Genomic DNA, 21,572 nt, shown 5'->3' with positions numbered 1-21,572 from the left:
GATAGTATTGCTTCAGCTGCTTTGGTAACAGTGTGGATTTCAATATAAGGAGTTCTTTATCAATTTAGGTTTTATCAGCTTTTAAAAATACTGTGGAGATGCTGTCAGTATGCATTTCTGAAGCATTTTATGATGTTGGGGTTTAATTGTAATGTTTACCAGATTAAGATTTAAGTAAAACAAAGCCCATAATCAAAGAATACTTGACATTTCTTCCCTGTCCTTCTCTGTATACTGCAAAATCTTATTCTTACTATTTCTGCATTTGTATTGTGTAGGAGTGCATAGATAGATATCCTGTCTTGCTTTTGTCACTTTTTCAGTTAGCAAGCTCAACTGCAGGGGCAGTTTATTTTTTTCTTATACAATGTTGGATATAGTAGCAGTTGTATGTTTTGAAGTGTAAAGGTGCTGGCTGAAACTCCAGCATCAATTTAGAAAACCACTGCACGCTTCCAGTAATCTTGTATGGGTTCTCTTTAGTATTTTGTCTCAGTGGTTTAACTTAACCTGTTTTCCTTTTTCAGCAAAAAAACTTACAGTTCCTGTATTAGGCAAGATATATACATATAGATAGATATAATTTCTTTTTTTCCACTAAGTTATCAAGGTATACTGATTTTACGTTTTGCAGGAATGCCTAAGGTATTAGGCCTTAATGAATAATTAAAAAAATTTGGGGACATGAAATAATCCTATTTAGCACTGCTCCTGTTCATTGATATTCTTGTGTCATCTTGATTTGTTTGTGCTGGAATGCAGTTCCACAAGATATGGGAAGGGGCTAAGGGAAACTGTTGTCATGATGTACCTAGATTGTGATTACACTGCAAAGAGTTGTCTCAGAGAGCTTGGGCCAGACTCAGATCTACACCTACAACAAGGATGAGCCAAGCTGTGTATTTAGACAGTTCCAGGAAATACATGCTGATATTCTGGTCTCTTCATTAGGACTTTCCCTTTGGGGGGAGGGGGGGCTGTACTATTACAGCACTGTTCAGGGCTTTCCTTCCTAGTATTTTGTGTCTTTTTTGGACACCCCTTCCCCTTAAGTGCTATGCATTTGTTGTATAAAAATGCTCTCAGTAGAATGTGCAGAACTTCCAGGAGTGACTGAGACTTCATGTTGACAGGGCATATGGAAACTGTACTTTTGAAAGTCTGAATTTGAGTGACTTGACTAAAGTAGGTCTGGTACATAGCGTGGCAACCGTTGGCACATGCATTCAATCTAGAATTTTGTCTTGTGGTATCAAGGTTAAGAATTTTATTTGTGTACAGGATTTCTTTATGCAATATGAACATGGCAGTTGTTCTATGAATTTTCACAGTGATTAATTTGTGTAATAACATTATTACAAAGCTGGAATCCTATCTTACCTAGTGAATCAATGTCCCTTTAAGACTGCGGATTTCTCTAGAGAAGCTCATGCAATGTAATTGGATGCTTTTCTTGAGTTCAAACAGGAAATACCTGCCAGCACCAGGTTTGGGGGTTTTTTTCTTTTTTTTTTTTCTTCTTCCATATCTAGTATTCTACACATTTGTTTTCTTTTATATGAAAACTCAAATTCAGCTATTTGCTCACCTTAGCCGGCTTGTTTGTAGCGTCTGTGTCTTAATCCAATCCTGCCCAAGAGTGTTTCATTCCCCTCTGGAGTAAATCAAGCAAGAAATGTAGCAGAATAAAGTTCCTGACTGTTAGATTTGTATAATCTGTTGTGTGGGATACACAGGGGATGAAGCAGTCCCATTGATTCCGTCTCCTCCCTCAGATTTCTATTTTTGTGGTCCATTGTGAAGTGTTGATTAACATTTATGACCTTTTATCACTTAAACTTTTAAAATGCTTTTTTAAAGTTTTGCAGACAATTCAGATTTTTGCCAAGGGAGCTATTGTTTGGAAAAGCATAGGTTAAATTTACAGATATCTTATTATTTTGCTCTATAATTTCATAATCATTTAAATTTGCTTTTTCAAGAAACACATTTTAGTTTTTCTTCCAAAGGAAGAAAATCTACGGATTTGTCATATTTTAATAAGATAAGCCATTTTTTTTTTTTTAATTGTGACTGGTTCATCAATAGTATAATATGCCATTAAATCTTGGTAACTTTGCTGTCGAGCCATCACTCAATTCTACTTTATTCCATTGCTTGTTCTATCTATGATATGGATTCTACCGTCTGCTTATCAGAAAGGAGCAATTAGTCATTTCTGTGTTTTTTTTGTTATAGACTGTAGATTCAAGAGGCATGTTGTATCTCTGAAATCGTTTTTCTGTTTTGATTCTGAGGGATAGATATGTTTGCATAAAAGGAATGATTAACTTTGTCGTTGCTGTTTTTCCTGTTTTCTAAACGATTATTTTTGTTTTGAAGCGCCTTTTCATTTTTAGCGTATGTTTAAATAATTCTCAGCCTGAATATGTCTGAGTATTGTTCATCTCTTTCCATCTCTGGTACCTTTTCAGCATTTATTGCAACCTGTTGAGCTTAAAAGAACAGCTACCTTTCTACCCCATGAAGAAATCACTCCATGATTTTCATTACCCATCAGTGATTCTAGCAAATAGATTTTGATACCACAGCATTACTGTCACCCTTATGTACGTTACTGAGCCAACAGCAGCCGTATTGATGGTGGATGGTCTTGAAATGTCATTAGGTCAAGTTTAGGAAAGTGGCCTCTGGGGACCTCCTGCTCTTCCTCTGGAAATCTTGCAGTTACTGTAATGAGAAGGGGCAGTTGCTATGGATTAATTGTCTTAATTTCATTTATTTTATTCTTGCTTTTGACATACAAAAAGTTTCTTAAACAAAAGTTGCTTCATATTAGGCTTACTGTTCTTTCTGGTTCATTAAAATGTTTTTAACATCTATGACCACCATGAAATTGTGTGAATGCTGGTGTCTTCCAGACATTTCTGAGAAAAAATCAGGTTTTCTTGTTTCCATTAAATTGTGATTTAAACAAACAAGCAAGCTAATTACAGAAAACTGTTCTGCACTTTTATCGAGTGTTTTTACATTTTCATCTGTGAATTGAGCAATTAGAGTGAAATACAAAGAAAAATGCTCTGTAGTTATAGTAAATGTGACAAAGGATAATATATAACTAGTAAGAAGTTTTATGATATACTAACTATAATTGATTCCAGTGATTTGTCTGTTAAAGCCAATGCAAATAATTGTAACATCTGTCAGAACCAACCACTAGCATGAAAACCTTTTAACATTTTGCACTTAATAAACTATTTTATACATAAACTACCTTATTGTTTATATTAAAAACTAAAAAATATTCAGTCTGTTCCAGCCATTCTAACAAAAACTTTAATAAGTAGTCATTGCATAAAAATGACACAATCCAGCAGTTATTTGGTAAGGCCAGCATAATCATAAATTTACCATCCATGCTTTTCCAAAAATACTAACCCATATTGTTCTCCCTGGACCTGTTGCAGGGATGACTAATCCAGCTGCTGAGGTCTCCCTTTATGTGTTTGATGGAACACTTGGCTTGCTAGGCTACAGCTGTGTGTTTATGTGCGCTGCACACCTGCAGAGGCCTGACAAATAGCTGTAGTATGCAGAGTATACAAAATTACTCTGGCAGTGCTGCAAATAAGGAAGTTTCTGTTTTGAAGTCCATATGTGTGTGAGCTTGAGATGCCAGCTGGGGTATTTATGTTGCATTGCACAGATGTAAAACTGCCAACTGATTTTATACCAAATAAAGGCTAATCTTTTTATACATACTTGGTGTCAGAGTTATGAAGTGGTACGTAAGAATGTTCTCACGACTTAGGTCTTTTAAAATAAAAGCTGACACTAGAAATGCTTGAACTTGCAATATGCATAGAGGTTAAAGATAAAAATGTACTGTATTTATTTAGATATCTGCTGTACTAGAGTATCTTAAGGGTTTTATTTTTAGTGATGTATAGTTATTAACTGCACATAATCAGGACTTGATTTATTGTATGCCTATACACCATACTATATATCCTTTTTTTTTTTTTTTTTTCAGGTCAATTCAGCTCTGCATTGAATCTGGTTTATGGGTTCTGAAATGTGAAAGCCCAATTTATATAGCTACTTAACTTGAAAGCTTTGCTTTCCTATTTTCAAATGTGCTTAATTTATAACACAGTGACAGTTTTTCAGCAAATACAACAAGGATTTTGAAAATTGTTATTGTTGTTAGCTGACTTTGTTTGTGAGGTATAATTTTGAGGTAGTATTTTCCTTCAAATACTTAGGAAATGCAAACAGCAGAACTAATTTCACTTGCAAAACCAAATGTGGCACATATATACGTCATGATTGTTAGAACTGTTTTAGTTTGTTTTTGGATTTGTAGTTTTGGGCTCCTCAGACACTTGTAGATGCAGTTTTCTGCTTAGACGCATTCTACCACAGTATGTACTTGAAACATATTTATGCTAAATGCTTAAGAGCAAATATAAAGGGAGCAAAGTTGAAGCATATCACTATAGAATGTGTCTCCAGGGACTTAGAATTACACAAAAAGAAATTCCTATGTACACCTCAGAATTGGCTAAGCATCACATATTTAAACCAAAAACTTCATGCATTTGCACATGCACACTCACACCCTAAGTTTTTTTTTTTTTGTCTCCCTGAGCTTAGAATTAATATCTGCAAACATACGCAAAGTTCAAATGTTATCCAGACAAACAAAGATCAGAAATAAAATGACTGGACTGCTTAATATGAAGCAGATGTTTCAGGTGTTACAGCTAGTTGAGATATAGGAAGAGCTGAGATGTACCCCATAATATTGCAGGGGTGTGTCTTGTTGGCTAAGGAAAGATAAGCACAAAATTGTAACTGCTGAGAACTCACCCACACCATAGTGAGGGCTGAGAAATAATTCAGAGCGCCTAACCTGAGTGAAAAGCAGGCTTCAAAAGAAGTCACTTCTGCTAGATGAGTGTAGGAACTCTTAATTGTTGTTATATCCTCTAGTTAGGAAGTATATTTAAGACCAAAAGAACACAATCCTGTTGGTCGTGAGGAAATATGTTGCAAAGATGGTGTGGTTATTTTGTGTCAGAGCCAGCTCTCTTGTAGGATATCACTTCAAACAGACTGCCGCCACTGCAGGTTGCAAACACACAATTGAAGGCTTCTAGTTCTCAGCTCATGCACAGATGTCTTTCAATAAGTTTAGCCAGTAATTTCTTCAAATTGCTCACTTTATCAGCAGCACATGTCATCAATCCTCAGTGGTTGCTCAAGTCAAACTACAGAATCCTTAGCTTACAGACACAGCTGCAAACAGGTGAACAGGCAGAAAGTAATTTGTGCAGCTTGGTGGCTGTCAGACAAAAGACAGACAATCTGTGTTTAAAACAGATTGCAGGCCTTGCATGAGCCAGACAAAAGGGATTTCTACAACTGCAAATAATTCCAAGGTTAACATATTTTCCTTTCTGCCATTAGGTGATTTGTTAAAATTGGAAACAATGAGCATTATAAATCTACACAGAAACTAGAGATAAGATGAAAGAGAGAAAGAGATTGCTAAATAAGTTTACATCCTTCTGTTGAAAAGCATGCAACTGGCATTCTTAAAGGCCTCACTCATCTTTGTAAACTAAGTAAAGCCATAATACCCATATAGACATTCAGTATGTATTTGAAATTATGTTAAAGACAACTAATTGGCAACAGTGATGTTTAAATAAAAGGGGGGGTGAGCAGGGAGTGGGGGAAGCAAGTTTGGAGTAACATTCCTCTGTTTTAAAAAGCTGACTTTTTTTTCCAGTGGTAAAAAAGATAAAATCATAAGCTTCTCAGTTGCTTGCTTTTTCAGTTGTTTGTTTTTGCTTGTGTAAAAAAAATTCAAACTAGATTTGGATCTCATTCTAAGATACTGTGAAGATTTATCAGGATTTCATTTTATGTCCTCTCTTTCCCTCGATATTATAATATAATGTAGATGTATCAAGTTTTATTCTAGTAAGTATTTCAGAATTAAAATGTCTTACAAATAAGCTAACTGTAGTGCTAACTTAATTACACTAAGTTAGAAAACATGCGAGTCCCAAATCACAGATATTACTTCTTCATATGTTTGGATATAGAATAGCTAATCCTTCTACTTCTCATGGGCTATGTAAACTTGCTTTGACCCCAAAACTTCTTCAGCAGTGTTCCATGAGGTACTAATCAAGCCTAATGTAATATAGTCCTTCTTCCTGTTTAGATCAGTGAGTAAGTACTTACGGGCCATAATATTGACGGGTAATTCTATGCTTGGTTTAAGTTGTTCTGGCAAATTTATTTTCCACGTTGTTTAAAACTTACCACCATAGAGGTAGGTGGATGGCAAAAGATGCAAAGGGTGACTGTCGGCTTTGAACCAACGTCTGGTTTTGTGAAGATATGATTCTGTGCACAGAGAATAAATCGGTCTCCTAAGCACACTCTTTGAAATGACTTGAAATCAATGTGTTTTCTATATGTAACACAGCAATACTTAACTACAGTAAATTCAGGAGTACAATTGTACGATTCCAGTTAATCTTACACCGAGTGTTTAAACATAAATTATTTAGATTATTCTCTCAGAGTTCACTGTTGTCTTTCAAATGAAAGAAAAGCTGATTGGAAAAACAAACAAACAAAAAAAAAAACAACAAAAAAACTGTCTCCTTTTTATTTCGTGGTCATGCCTATATTACCTTCTTGAGTCTAGTATTATTCTCATAATTGAACACCATTTGTAGGCTATTGCAAGCTTGCACTTTTATCAAAAGGAGGTACTGAGCAATTCTTCAGGTGCAACTTAGCTGAGGTTGCAGTGAAGAATTCCTTAAATTTATCAACTACAAAGAGTATGTCACAGCATGTGCTTGAATATTCTGTACTGTGAAAATGGTCTCTTAATGCTTTATGTTGACTAAGAGGTAACTCCAAGATTAAATTGCATCCTTAAAATATATCCTATTGCAGACTTTCCTTGAGTTTGGGTTTTTCAAAGTATATGGCTGAATAGGCAGCAAGATTTTTAACTTCTCATAAATTAAGAACACTAGTGGAGATTTTCTGTTCTTTGGACAGGGAAGTTCATGCATGGAGTTCTTTCTGTAATACTGACAGAATGCCAATTGTTGGCTGTGCAGGGTGTATGCCACAGACTGTAGCCTGACGTTGTTACAGTGTTAGCATCATGTGTTTCATGCATTTGCTGTGAAGGTGAGATCATCTTTAAAGGATGGTTTTAATTTGTGTTGCTGAATCAAGTGGATACAGTATTTAAGGAAGGGAAAAAAGTGTACTCATGCAGGTTGCTGTCTGCAGTCCAAATTGCTGATCAGAGAGTCTTTATACACATCGGTAATGTGCTGTGCAATATAAGCTGAAATATATTCCACAAGGGAGGAAAACGGAATAGGTTACATACGCTGTTCCTAAGTGCAATGAATATAAAACTCCATTACTCACTTTAAGCAGGTGCTTTTTATATGAGGCTTTAAAGAAATATAAAACTGCTGGTGAAATGATTGGTTTGTACAGACACGACTTAACTTCCAGTACTTTGACCAGATAAAGAGGCTAAAAATATTTCTACAAACATTTCTTTAATGATTTCAAGGATTAAAGGTTAATATCCTCCTAGTGTAAGAAACTGCCATTCCAGACACTAAATGTACTGTTTCTTTTTAAGTCCTCAATAGTGTATAGAATATTTAAAAGAAAATATAAACACTTCTGCTAAACGTAGAACATTGTGCTTTTTGAGTTTTTATCCTGTAGAAATAATATGTATTTAAATTGCTGGGAGGACCGCAGTGGTATCATGAAGAAATGCAGCGAAATGCAGACACTTGAATAAGAGGGATGTTCTACTTAGGAACAAAACTCCACTTTAAATAAAGTGGAAAACTACGTGTAAAGGGGCAGTCTTTTTGTTCTTTAAAGTAGCACACTCTGTCTGAGAAGAATGGGGATGCTGCTGTAGTTAGTAACAATTTCAGTATTTTTGCATGTATTCTTCATCTTCTTCTACTTTCTTATCCTGTATGAATTACTTTGTTCCTGACCTTTCCTACTCTTTCTACAGTCAGTGTCCCCAGGAGATGTTGCCCATCTTCTAACCATGTCAGTGCCAGCTTTCCTCCTCAGCCACTTTTGTCTAACTGAAACACATCCCTTTGATTTCTTCCTGTACCCCCAGCAACCCAAGAAATCAGTTAATGATTATACGTTAGATGTCAGATATAAAAAAATTTTTGATACCATCACTAAATACTTATGTTCATTTGAATTTTTAGAAACTTGTGTTCTTTCTTTTCTTGAAAAATTACTGTATTCATCCTCAGGATGCTAAATGTTTTTTGTCTTTCTGCTGCTTCATAACTGTTCTGTGCAGTATGCAATTATTTCAGATGGAGGTTGGGGCAGATTTCAGACGTTAAATATTCTGTCTGACAAAGAGCGGGTGACCAGATGTCATGTTTGATTAGTAGTAATCTCACAGCTATGTGTAGGTTGGGGTGGGATTTAGCATTTCTTGTCTCCTGCGTACTAGGTATGTTACGTAGCACTTGGAGGGTCAGACCTGCTCTGGTGAATGAGGCTTGTAGAAGACAAGAAAGTACAAACTTACAAGAAACCAGGCTTTATGAGTTTTGTAGTTGCCAAATAGCTTATTTAAAGATGTGTGTTACAGAAATGAGCTCTACAGTTAAAATGAAAGTTGCAGAGACCTGACATGATCCGTGGTTCTTCTAAGACACTGTTCTTTACTCTAAATGTTGTCCTTGAAAACCATAGATGTAATTTTTTTAGTCAAAAGGTCCGTTGTAATTAGGGAATAAAATGCAAGCTTTGTTCCAGTGCCAAAGATAAACAACAGCTTAGACTCAGTGTATTTGAAGATACGGCATTTGAACTGGTGCTGCATTCATACTCATCTGATCTTAATGCAAAATTAGAATAGAAAATGCAGTTCAGGTTTTGTATGATCAAATGAACATGTATTAATGACAAAGTGCATTTCGTGCAAACGTGTAGATGTTTTGCATGACCTGCTGGACTTGACCAAAGATAGAATAAAACTATCCTCTTGGAAAGGAATAGAAGGTACATACGACCAAAATGGAAGCAATTGATGGTGAATGCTTCCAACCAAAGGATGTGTCACCATGGATGGAATCTGTGAGTTCTCTATCAAACTGCCTTTGTTGTCTTTGGGATCTTCAAGTACTTTGTGATCAAAGTTTCTCAAGTTCTTATTGCATCCTGGCAGAATTTTAGTCAGTGTCATTTGTCATTGGAACAAGTTGCCTAGAGAGGTTCTGGAGTCTACTTCTACTTCTATGGAAATATTGAAGGAAATATAGGCATTTGGATGCCTACCTGTGTAACCTATTGTAAAGTACCTGCCTTAGGAGAGGGTTGGATTGGATGATCTCTTGAGGTCCCTTCCAACCGTTGTGACTGTGTGCGTGATTTCAGCATTTGTTTACTGACTCTATGTAAATTTGACTGTCAATAGAACATGCTTTTTGAGGGTTAGATATTCAGATTCAGAATAGTTTTTCTGTTTTCTTGGCAGAAAAATGTTATTTTAATGTGGTTAAATTGTGCTCCTACTATTTGTATCATATGATGTGTTGATATCTGAAGTGCAGCTGTTGAATCCTGCAGAAAGGAAAACCTCTTCTTTTTGAACCTCTTCTTACAATAGTAGTGCTACTAAAGCCACATTAATCCTGTGTCCTGCCCAGTGTTGTGTTGCCGAATTTAAAATCTTAGTTTCAATTAGATATGCTTATAATTGTCAATGCCTGAATTGTCTGAATGTTAGGAATAAGAAGGTTAAGGGGATATTTGCCCAAAATACATTTTTTCACAGCAGGGTTTTAGAGTTGCTTCCCATGGTATATATTTAAATTTAGTGATCTCCATTATTAATTAAATATATAAATCTGTTTAGAAAATAGAGAAGTCTTAATTAGTTTACAGATGTCTTGAGGAAAATTGTTAGTTACACAGGTTTTGATATTGGCCTCTAAGCTGTGAACCATTGTGTGAGTGTGGGTGTGTCTCTGAAACTTGTTTGTGAAAACACTGAGTAGATGGTTTTTATGTTGTGTGCACGTGCATGTGGTCTGTGCAGCTTATGTTCATATGAAAAGAACAGTAGACTTTTTTCTTGATGAATATTTTGCTTAAGAATGTGGTCTCTTGCTTGCTTGGGCCTGTGTCTAGGTTATCTGGTAAGGAAAATACTTGGCAGATATCTAAGGTCTCTGTTTCTGTCTTTTTCTGGTGTGGAACTATGGGGCAAGCAGTTCACACAGTAGAAAAGCTGTCCTGATCATCATACACAAGAAGTGAGACAAGTCTATCAACTCCTTTTGTTGTTGTCCTGTTAAATCTAAGGAGAGAGTGGAGAAAAGAGAAATTTCTAAGAATAGTGGTATGTATATTGAAAACTAATTGACACCTGTTGTAGTGAATATTACAAGAATATAAATTATCAAGATAATCAGAATCATAATAGCACTAATAATTCTAAGTTAAGTGGAACCAGTGCAAAATAGATCTGCACATTGACACTTCCTTAGAATGAACTGCTTTAATTGCTGTGTTTTGAAGAGAGAAAATAGTTTTATGAGAGTCTACATTGGGGCTGTAAAACGTAATGAGGAGATTATGGTGACAAATTAAAAAAATAGAATTGTGAGTATTGCCGTTTGGGAAACTTCATCACAAATTATCGTTATGCTGCAGAAGATAATGAGAAAGTATTGATAACGTGACTTCTGCATTTTAGAAAATCTCTGCTTTTGCAATTGAAAACAAAAACAACGGAAGAAACTCCACACTCAGTGTTTTCTGGTATTCTGCGTGAGGAAGCACAGTTACAAACAATGTTTAAAATCCCGTGCTGCTGCTGTCTTGCTGCATTGACGACCCTGGAAGCCCATGGTCCCACAGTACCCTGAGCGTGACAAGCAGCACTGACACCAACTGGAGCTCATCTCTGTGGCGCCTGTTGAGTTCCTGGTAGAACCGAGATGACTTCTCTGAGGAATTTGATGCTGAAAGCAATTTCTAGTTCAGATCAGTGCAGATTTGTGAAGTCCTCAGAAAGGGGGACGGTTTAAGCAGAGACTGAAGACAAGTGAATGTCTTCTGTTAAGGAAATGAGATTTCTTGTATGTTTTAGTTATTTACTAGCGTTTTTGTGATAGTCATGTAAAACTGTATGTGATTCTGTGAAAACAATTGAATTTTTTTTTTGTTTCCAGAAAGACCCTAGGCCTAAAATTGAGTTTAATTCAGTTAATAATTTCTTGCTTTTATTCATAGATTGCTCTATTTTTGCTGAGTTTGAAATCATTGTGACATGTATGTGACGCTGTTTAACTGTGTCATATTGCCAAACCATAGTTTATTGATACTTAATGCTTTAAATATTGAATTTTTTCCTTCTGAGGTCATAACTTAAATAAGGAGAGAATTCATTTGGAGCTGCTTCTAGAAGTTTTAGTTGTGCCTTATTCATTTCCTATTTCATATTTTTTAGTTCTCTCCTTTACTGCCTTTCTAAGGAATTATTGTATATTAAGAATTTGTTGGCATAAAGACTTTTGTCATAAGAATCAATAATGCACCTATTCTGCTGGTTTCCTGTCTTTTCTGTTGATCAATTCAGATTTTTTCTCTTGGTTTCCCTTTGATCATTGCAAATTCCTCTTATTACAAATGGATTGGTAAAAGAATTCGCAGCCCACAAAGCCAACAATACCCTGGGCTACATTAAAAGAACTATGGTCAACGGGGCAGGGAGGTGATCCTGCTCCTTTATTCTGCACTGTGAGACCTCATCTGGAGTACTGTGTCCAGATGTGGAGTCCTCGGTACAGAAGAGATGTGGAGTGCATGCAGAGGAGGGCCACAAAAATGACCCGGGGGATGGAACACCTCTACCACAAGGACAGGCTGAGAGAACTGCGCCTGCTTAGCCTGGAGAAGGCTCCGGGGAGACCTGAGAGTGACTTGTCAGTATTTAAAGAGGAAGGGGGACTTATAGCCTCTTCTCAGAGAAGGAGGGGCAGACTCTTAGCAGAGTCTGCTGTGATAGGACAAGGGGAAATTGCTTCAAACAAAAGGAGGGAAGATTTAAATTCGATGTAAGGAAGGGATTTTATACACTAAGGGTGATGAGGCTCTGGAACAGGTTGTCCAGAGAGGTGGTCAATGTCCCATCCCTGGAGACATTTAAGGTTTGGCAGGAAGGGCTCTGAGCAACTTGATCTAGCTGTAGGTGTTCCTGCTCATTGCAGGGGAGTTGGACTACATGACCTTTAAAGGTCCCTTCCAACTCTAACAGTTCTATGATTCTAAGACATATAGGCCACTGATAAAATCACTAATTTGTAAACTCTTTCTAATGGGCCTTAAGTTATTGCTCAGCATTGATAAATTTGTCAACATAAATCCTGGGCTGATCTATATAGGAGTCGCAACTGTGACCTGTGCTTTTGTTCACTCCCACTTGCACACAACGTCATTGACTTAGCACATGTCGATTTGGGGAAGTGAGGAACAAATCTATTACCAAAAAAACAATTTTCCAAGGGGAGAATCTTTTGTATGTTATATTCTGTGTTTAATATTCAAATTTGTCTAAAGCTGGTTTGATCACGGGTGTCAATATTATTACATATTGGGAAGGAGACATGATTTTTATTTCAAGTAGTTTTACAGTGGGGAAGATGTTCTTTGGAAGCAAAGTTAGATTGTATTTGATAGAGACAGGTACACAGATCTTTCTGTCTTCATTTTGTTTATCATGATCCTGATGAAAATAAATGAGCTAAGGAAAATGTGAGCTGTACTGAGAAAGAACCTGTTCTCTGTTTTTTGGCTACATAGAGTAGAAAAGTCAAGTAAATAATGGTGATACTTTCTAAAGTATGATTCCAGAAGAATAAGTACAGCACAAATTCCACTTGCGTGGTTATTTTTAAACCTCAAATACAAGCTTTTTTCATGCTTCATTTTCAGTGACTTTGCAGAAGTTGAAATTTGGAAAGTGTTGCTTGCTTGCTTGCAATGGGAGATTTGGTTCACCTTGTTCCATTTTGAGTTCATGCTTCATGTCTTTGCTGAAAAAAAAATCTTCTTTAATGTTTATTCACATACCAAATTTGAGCCTGTAGTTGGATACATGGAACATTTCTTATCTATGAGTGTTAACATCTTCCTGCTGAAATGATTGTCTGAGAAGACAGAGCTGCCAGAGAATTTACAGATGTTCTGAAATAGGTATTTAAGGAACACTTTAGCTGTGTGTATGACCATAGAGACCTTGATTTTAAAATGATGTCGTTATGGAAGAGAAATGGGAGGGTATTCAGGAAGAACTGAATATATAGAGTTAAAAGCTACAGATGGGCAGAGGCATAGATAGTAAACAGGGCTGCTTCTCTAGAGGATGGTTTGCCAATTTGATGAGTTGGGTGAGGCATGGTTCATCCCTTCCAAAAAATTTGGAGGTGGAGAAAAGTGTGGTGTTTCTCATATTAAACTTATTCATTATAAATGGTTCACTGAAATAACTAATTTATCTCTATTTTGAAAAAGAAACTTGAAACTTGGCAAGGGGTGTCACCTTAGGGTCATGTGGATTTTTGTCTTTATGATAAAGTTCTAGGTAGCCATCCAAAGTTCCATATCTCTTACTGTATGCTTTACACGGGGTTTTAATGTTCAGCAAGTGGGTTTTCCAAGTATCCTTCAGTCCAGAGCTGTGAAATTGATTTTTGTTTCAACTTTTCTTTGATTACTGCAGTGTATTGTGCTGTGGTTATCAGGTATTAAGAATGAGAGCAGAATGATAATGCCATTTCGTGTCAAAAGAATGCACAAAAGGCAAGACAGCACTGCGTTTTTCCAATAGTTTTTGATGTCCTTTTCAAATAATCCTCTGTGGAAGTATTCATCCACTAATAGGTCTTCCAAAAACAAACTTCTTCATCATATGCATTAGAATACAGCTGTTAATTATGTAATATTAATTATGAGTACATATTGAGAGTTTGTGTATTTCTTCAAGGCCAAGTCATTCAGCTTCTTAATGTCCTTCTTGTGATCCTCACCCACTGGTTGGATGTAAATGCTCTGGCTGCTTTGAGCTGTGCTTTGCTGACTGTTGTGCATATGCTGATGGTTTGAGTTACAGGGCAACTATACTCAGATTTTCATGAAGATCCCATAAGATAAGTGTCTCTGCTTACTCTGCTTTATCTTGCTAAAATTCAGTGAGTCCAGAAGTTGTTTGGTGAGGGAACAGGTGAGAGAGCAAAGACAAATAGTTGCAATCACATGCAACTTGTTTCTGTGTTATCAGATGTAATGCTAAAACAGAAATGCCTCAACACCTAGGTCAAGAAGTGGACTTAATGATGGAAAATACTTAGTTTTCTAAGTATTACTTAGTGAATTACTTACTGTATTTTCCATAGGGAAGCGAGAGAAATGTATGAGGCATTACAGCTTGTACGCTTTGAGCCATAAAAGTGCTGCTGGGAGTTGGATATAACAACATTGTTATGCTTTAGGTGTAATTTTGGATGCTATTAACTATTTTATCGTCTGTTTTGGAAAAGGGGTAAAAAACCAGAAAACAAATCCTTGATTTTTGCAACACAGTGGACTGTGTTTGCAGAAGTGTAGAAGTATAAGACATAGAGCCAAGATAAGGAAATGCCTAGAGAAACCCTATCTGCTTTTGGCAAATTTATGCATCGTTTCTGATATAAAACCGTAGGTGAAAGGGGATTTTCAGCTTTAAGAGTCTCGCCCCAGGCAAGGTTGTGTATGAGGGTGAGGCTAACACCAGTAGCTGATCCTATAGACTGGAAGCCAAGGAGGTCTTGTAGTGCCAGACATGCAGACAGGTTGCAGTGAGCATTCCCTGAGCCTGAGGCCTTCCTGAATCCCGACTCAGGGGAAGGCTGGATTTGCCTTAACCCCAGCAGGCAGGTTAAAATATGATAAGACAGTATGTGTAGAATGTAGAACCCATTTCCTGGTTTGCTTCATGCTATGTATCCCTTTCTGTGCTGCTTCTCTTCCTACTGTGCTTTTTATTCAAAAACTACTGTAGTATCTTTCCGGAGCAAGAAGTCTGCTTACCAAATGATTTTGTGTGGATTACCAAATGCTTGTTAATGCTTAGGAACTGAAATAGGCACGGTGAACTAAGCCCAGTTACCAGGTTGTGAAATTTCTCTTTCCTATCAATTAGAGAAATAACCATTTTTCCTCAAGCCATTTTTCCTCACTAGGAAAGGTTGGAATCACTCTTTAGAGACTCATTGAGAGATCGTGCAAAAAATTAATTCTTTGGAGAATATATTAAGTTAATTTAATATGTGTAACTATCTTGAAGCACAAATCAAAATGCTTTTTCATTTTTTATATCTGCTATTCCCTAATACTTTTCTTGCATAATTATAGATGTTGGAACAAATTCTATGTTACGTATGTAAGGAAATGGTTCCATAATTATACTAATGCTTGCATAATTAAGAAGGTGCTTGCCAACTTACTGACAAATTCAGTCACTGTTGCGTCAAGGGGGAAAAAACTTTAAAAATGGTAACTTCTGTTAGTTTTTCCTTTCATGCTACTTACAGGTGCTGAAACGGTTTCTTTCTCATTTGTGACTGAATTTATGTGCTTGTTCTCCAATAGGTAGCTGTGCACAGCACTGGAGGGCTGGCTGCCCCTGCCCATGCTGTGAGGCTCTGTGGGCTGCTTGGCTCTGCCCTGTGCAGCCTGTGGAGCTCAGGCCTGTGGCTCAGGAGTGCCAGTGCCCCGTGTTGTTCTGAGCACTGCGTGCTTTGCTGGGTGCACAAATAGGGTTGAGAAAAGACCACCGGAACTTGGTTCTACTCATGACCTAAGGCAAGGTTTGAACTCTGTGTTCCATTGAACAAAAGCAAGTGAGCTGGCCCTCTGTGCTCTTCAGCCACATGGGTTTAGTGCCTTTACATTGCTACTGAGGCAAGTGCTGTTGCCTAAGCGTGGGCTCAGAACACTGAGTCATTTTAATATCCTGAAATGAAAAGGTCACAATAACAACGTGAAAGAAATTAGTTGGGGTGGCACTTACAAACTGAAAACAAAAGTGTATGTATGTGTGTATATATACATATTTATTATTGCAGTATCTAAGTGGCCTTGTGTATTTTTCTCTCATTTCTGCCTGTATTTATGTGTAACTGTATTACAAAGTCTACAGAATGTGCTCCCACTTCCCGTTAAAAACTGTGAATCACAACAAAAATGCTATAAGAACATCTAAGGTAGATAATTAAAGTATAATTAAGTTTAAATGCCTTGGTAAAGGAATATAAAAATATTTAAATTCAACAGGCTAGTACATTTGCAGTTTTCTTTTATTAGGTGTGAAATCTAAGAATCCCCTGCCAACTCTTGAGGGCTCAATCCAGAATGTTGAATTGAAGTACTGCAGCACATCATTGGTCAAATGTGCCTCTGGGACCGTGGGATCAATAAAAATTTGTGCCAAAGCCCCAGGTATGTGCAGCTGGACCATGTAAAACTTTATTGCCTGTGTAGGAGAATTGGCCTTGCTTTTTACAAGGAGAGTTACTGAAACAAGAATTTACTCATTGTTCCTATGAATCAGAAAAGATTTTTTTGTATTCTGTTTTTGTTTTGTTGTTATTGTGTGCCAGGATGATCCAACCTGGCCCTAGTTTAGTCAATTTTGACACTGAAAAAGAACACAATATTTAGTTTATGTCTTCTGAGATAAAAATGAAGCTAAAAGCACTAAGGAAACTGGAATAAACTACATTTTAATATTACACAACGTATTTGCATTTTGCTCTTTTTGTAGTATTATATTTTATTCTGTTTATTTTTTCCTGTCTTATTTTCCATCAGTGGTGCAAGTGTTTCACATCCCACTTGAGAAGGACTTGAGGACTTGATGATAAATAATTTTAAATTTTTTTTAACATGCTTTTTTTTTGAAGAGATTACAGTAACATTCTGATTATCTACCATCTTTTTATTGCTACATGGTAGCTAGTGTTAAGAACACTAAAACTGAGTGTATTTAACTCTAAATTGAGTTCAGGGTGATATTTTAAGAAGTTATTTTATAAATTCAGGATGGAAATTACAATTATAAAGAGACTCAATTACTTCATTTGAAATCTTCCTAGAGGTCAAGACATTTATAAGATGGTATTAAGGAAGTGGCTTAATAGTTTATAAGTACTTGCTCTTTCTATTTCCTATTTTAATTCTGTACTTACAGTGTTAATAGGTGGACTAGTGAATGTTTATAAGTTGAAAAATGATCTTGTTACGATAGGAGATCTAAGAAGTCTAATCTTTATCTTAGGTGATGGTGGAAAAGAGAAGCTGATTCCTTTAATTCAAGGGCCTTCTGACACCAGAGACTTACACAGCAGTAAATGGCTCAATGAGAGCAGAAAGCCAGAATCTCTCTTAGCTCCAGATTTGGTAGCCTTTACAATCCAAATTCCACAGTGTATGGACTACTGCCACAATTCTGGTAAGTGCAAAACTCTTGTTAAGCTGGTATCGCGTTACATTTTCCTATCCAATGTAATTTTCAAAAGAGGGGCTTGATATAAAATATGCCAAATGCCAAGGTATCTTTTTCACATGCTGCACATGTAATGGCTGCAGCTCACTGTGACACACAACAACTCAAAGCAGTATTTTGATATATGTCCTCTTCAGGAAGCAATGCTTCATTGACTTTGGTTGCCGTATAAATAAATTATACAAAACATATTTTGTAAACATTTTTATTTTTTGCTAGGGTTCTTGTTGAAAATGTTACTTCTGTTCTTTCTTTCCTCTAATAACTTGAGCTTCTCATGCAGAAGTTGACATATTATGTTTGAAGCGGTTCACATAAATTTGCAGGATAGTTTGTAATTCAATTAATACATTTTCTAAATTCTTAATAATTAAAAAGATTATTTTTAAGATGCGTGAGTGTACATTTGTCTTCGAGTATGCATTTTTCTTTCTTGAAGAGTATACATTTGTCTTTCTTGAATTGATGTGATCGATTTAAATGAGAAACAAGTTAATATTTTTCAGAGATTTGCTCAGGTAAATTTAAAGATATTGACTTTGTGGACACTAATACTCTAACATTCATACGATTTCTTTGGGCTTTAAACATAACATTGGCCTGTTTTAAGCATCACTGAATCTGATTTAAAACGAATACAGCTTGAGAAATACAGATATTTAGGTTTTGCTGTTGTTGCATTTTACAAGTGACATTAAACAGTTGCTCCATTCAAAGAATGCTGTAAGGAGATAAAATGGAGAAAAAAAAAAAAAAAAAAAGTAGATTAAAGAAAGCAAAAAAATGGCCACAGTGCTGTCAAATACAGGAAGTGTTTGAAAGTGTTTTATCCATTTTTCATTTTTAATGAAAAGTGAATTTTTAATGGTTGTTAGGTATCATTGATCTGTTAAGCAGCGGCAAATTTATTGTTGTCTTTGCAAATGTGTGTATAAGCAAAATCTTTTTTTCTTTTGTGCAAAGCAAATTATTTGTAAGCAGTAGCCGCTCCATCAGTTTCTAGATTATTATCTCAGCATTGGTACTTGTACGTTTCTTGGAGAGTATCATACTGAAATGTTTGATGCTGTTTTTATAACAGTTTACTCAAGTTTCTGCCACTAAAACATTGCCCCATACCAGTTCATGATTCAGATCCCTTTTTAAAAGAAAGAAGTGGCATAAATCTGTTGGACCTGCTGTCTCACTTAAGTGACTTTAAATGTTCATAATGCTAACAATATTAATTACTATTATTGATTGTTGCTTTTTCTGCCTTTTTTGAAAGTTAACTTTCTGATTTGTCCCAGAATATTCTTTAACCCTTAAGGGAGTTGTGCATACATAGATTATTTAAAAACAAAACAAACAAACAAAAAAACAACAACAAAAAAAGGAAAAAGCCAAAAACCAAAACTATGTTACAGAGTAATTGTAGTTGTTACTGGTCACAGTAGTCACATATAGTTTATTCCATAAGTAAAATGGATAATCCAGGTAGATAGCAATCTGTATTTGGTAGCTTGTGACAGATGATGCCTTAGAGAATTAAGAGATGAACAAATGAAGTGTGGTTCAGAGGTATGCAGGGACTTGGAGGTTGATTAATAGTATTGCAAAAAATTGATTCATAACAGATAAGTATCCTTGATAACTGTCTTGTAGATGAACGGAGATGCATTTAAAATGTTCAGACTTGGGAATTTCTTGGGCCACCTGCCCCATTCCTCTGGAAAGCAGTGTTGATTTTATGTGGTCCGTGATGGTTTGCTGATCTGTGCACCCTGTCCTACAGCTCTAGGTCTGTCTGTAGGGCAGCAGATAGGGCAGAAATCAGAGGGAAAAGCTGACAGATTTGTTGAAGCTTTGATCCCCTTAAGCATGCAGAGTAGTGTACTACAAATGAGAGTGTGGATTTTCTTTTGTTAGTTTTGTTTTGTACATGAAGTGAGGGAGCAGCGTTTAAGCTATCTCAGGTTCTATCCAAACGATGAGGGAATTAAAGCCTTCACATTCAAATACGTGCTGAAGGAAGTGAGGCAGTGTAATACAGGAGATACGATTAGCCTTTTCACCACGAATGTGGAAACTACATGAAGTGATTTGAAAGCATAAAAATGCTTTTGCTGTCAGTTGCAGTCACTTCTGGGAATTAAAGCTCTACTGGATAATTTGACAGCAAATTCCGCTTATGCCATGGGGGAATAAAAGTGCTGTTTAAAGCGTTATTACTAGAGATGATTTGGCAGTACTGAAGTTGTGCTATTGGAGTCATTTCTCCTAATAATATTAGATGTGATGGTCTGCAATAGGAATTAATACTGCAAGAAAGAAGAAGGAATAGCGCAACTTGCTTGTTGAAAGAATCAATCTGTCCATGAGGGATGAGAAAAAAAATCTAGTGTTGTGCTGTACTGTCAGATGGCTAGAAATAAGACTAGAGCAAGCCTTGTAAAGATAGCCATGTAGCTGATGCTGTTGAGACATAGATGTAGTTTCTGAAAGAGTTAAGGGGAACTGCAGTTCCAGTTTGGTGGGAGTGATTTTGTGGTTAAAACCCAGAGAAATTGCTTCTCTGGAGGAGAGTTTCTGGTACTCTAACAAACAATGGGACCACATCCTAAAAGAGTTTGTGGAAGAATCTTGGAATACAATACAATGGCTGAGTGGTCTCTTTTAAATTTTGCTTATATAAACATGAAGGAGGTGTAGCTTATGAATTCTTTATGCATCTGTGAGGTCGAATGGAAAACAACTGGGTCCAAAATGGGAGCAGTTATTTGGGTATGAAGTGCCAGGGGGGAGTTTGTGCCAATGGCATGCATTTCTTGAATAATTCGGGTGAGTTCAGCTGGAGAACAGGTAGGAGCCCTTTTCTCCCCTTGTTGTGTCAGCTGCTGCATTGTGCCACTGAAATCCTGTGATCCATGGTGACCCAGGCTGCTGTGCAGCTTCCTTTTGTTGCTCAGCTGCAGGTGGCCCTGCAAAGGTTGAGTGTGTATTTACAATTGGAATGATAAAGTATTTTGCACAAGTATTTTATTTCTTATTTGCTACTGAGAGGAGGAGAAAAAGATTGTTTCTAGCAGTGATGTGCTGCATTGAGCAGCAAAGAGAGAAAGTATTTTTATGAAACATTATTCCAAAAAGGGCAGCATTGAAGTGCACTGTGTGGAGTACCTGCAGCAAAGTAAGAATCACATGTAACAAGTTCATGTGCTGCTGATAATTTAGGAATGGTGTTTTATTGTTTTGTATCGTTAGCACAATGCTAGAAGTATTTAGGGATTTTGTTTAATCCTTAATTATACATCTGCATGCTGGTGCTTTTAATTTTGGGTACCTTAGTTGTATAAAAAATTCCTCAAGAATGTCTGTGCATAGGGCAGTACATCCCCTGATTTTTACAACTGTCTTTATTTAAACTGCAGCATATACAATATAGGAGAGAGAGGCTGGGGGGCGTCTTAATGGCTTCTCTGAACTAACCCTGGATTTATTAACGCTCGGAGCAAGCAGCAGACCGTGTTTGCTTCACCTGGCTTTTGAGAGAAATAGGGAGATTTCAAAATGAATGTGGGTGTTAGTATTTAATTATGGGCAGCTGTTGAATAGATGAGGTGAGCTGATTAAGCTCTGTTTGGTTTGCCATATTGAATAAATGGGAGTGCATGCATAGCCAGTGTATGGAGAATTCTATAACGTATAAATCGAGAGGAAATAAAAATTAAAACTAAAAGAATCAAATATGCCTTGAGATCCACTCAAATGCTCAGCAACGCAGCAGTGAAATTATCAAGTGAACAAAAATACCTGTATGAATGTCATGCTCACGTATGCTAAATTGGTAGACCCTGTTGATCAAAATAAGAGTCTAAAGAATCTGCTGTGGTTTGTGTGAAAGCTGCACAAAGAGTGAAGAGTA

The 21,572-nt window shown here is 36.5% G+C and overlaps 1 protein-coding gene across 1 annotated transcript in view; it reads left to right on the top strand.

Moving 5' to 3' along the window:
• VPS13B (vacuolar protein sorting 13 homolog B) overlaps positions 1-21,572 on the top strand; it is a gene marked incomplete at both ends in the record, with an annotated part of 421,628 nt that overhangs the window by 122,525 nt on the left and 277,531 nt on the right. The window contains 2 exons of the mRNA XM_079533473.1: positions 16,468-16,602; positions 17,441-17,614. Of these exons, the coding sequence (XP_079389599.1) occupies positions 16,468-16,602; positions 17,441-17,614 (309 nt within the window). The remainder of the gene's footprint in view (positions 1-16,467; positions 16,603-17,440; positions 17,615-21,572) is intronic.

The sequence above is a fragment of the Tetrao urogallus genome (assembly GCF_951394365.1).
Source record: "Tetrao urogallus genome assembly, chromosome: 3".
NCBI lineage: Eukaryota > Metazoa > Chordata > Aves > Galliformes > Phasianidae > Tetrao > Tetrao urogallus.
This window is presented reverse-complemented; position numbering and strand designations above follow the sequence as displayed.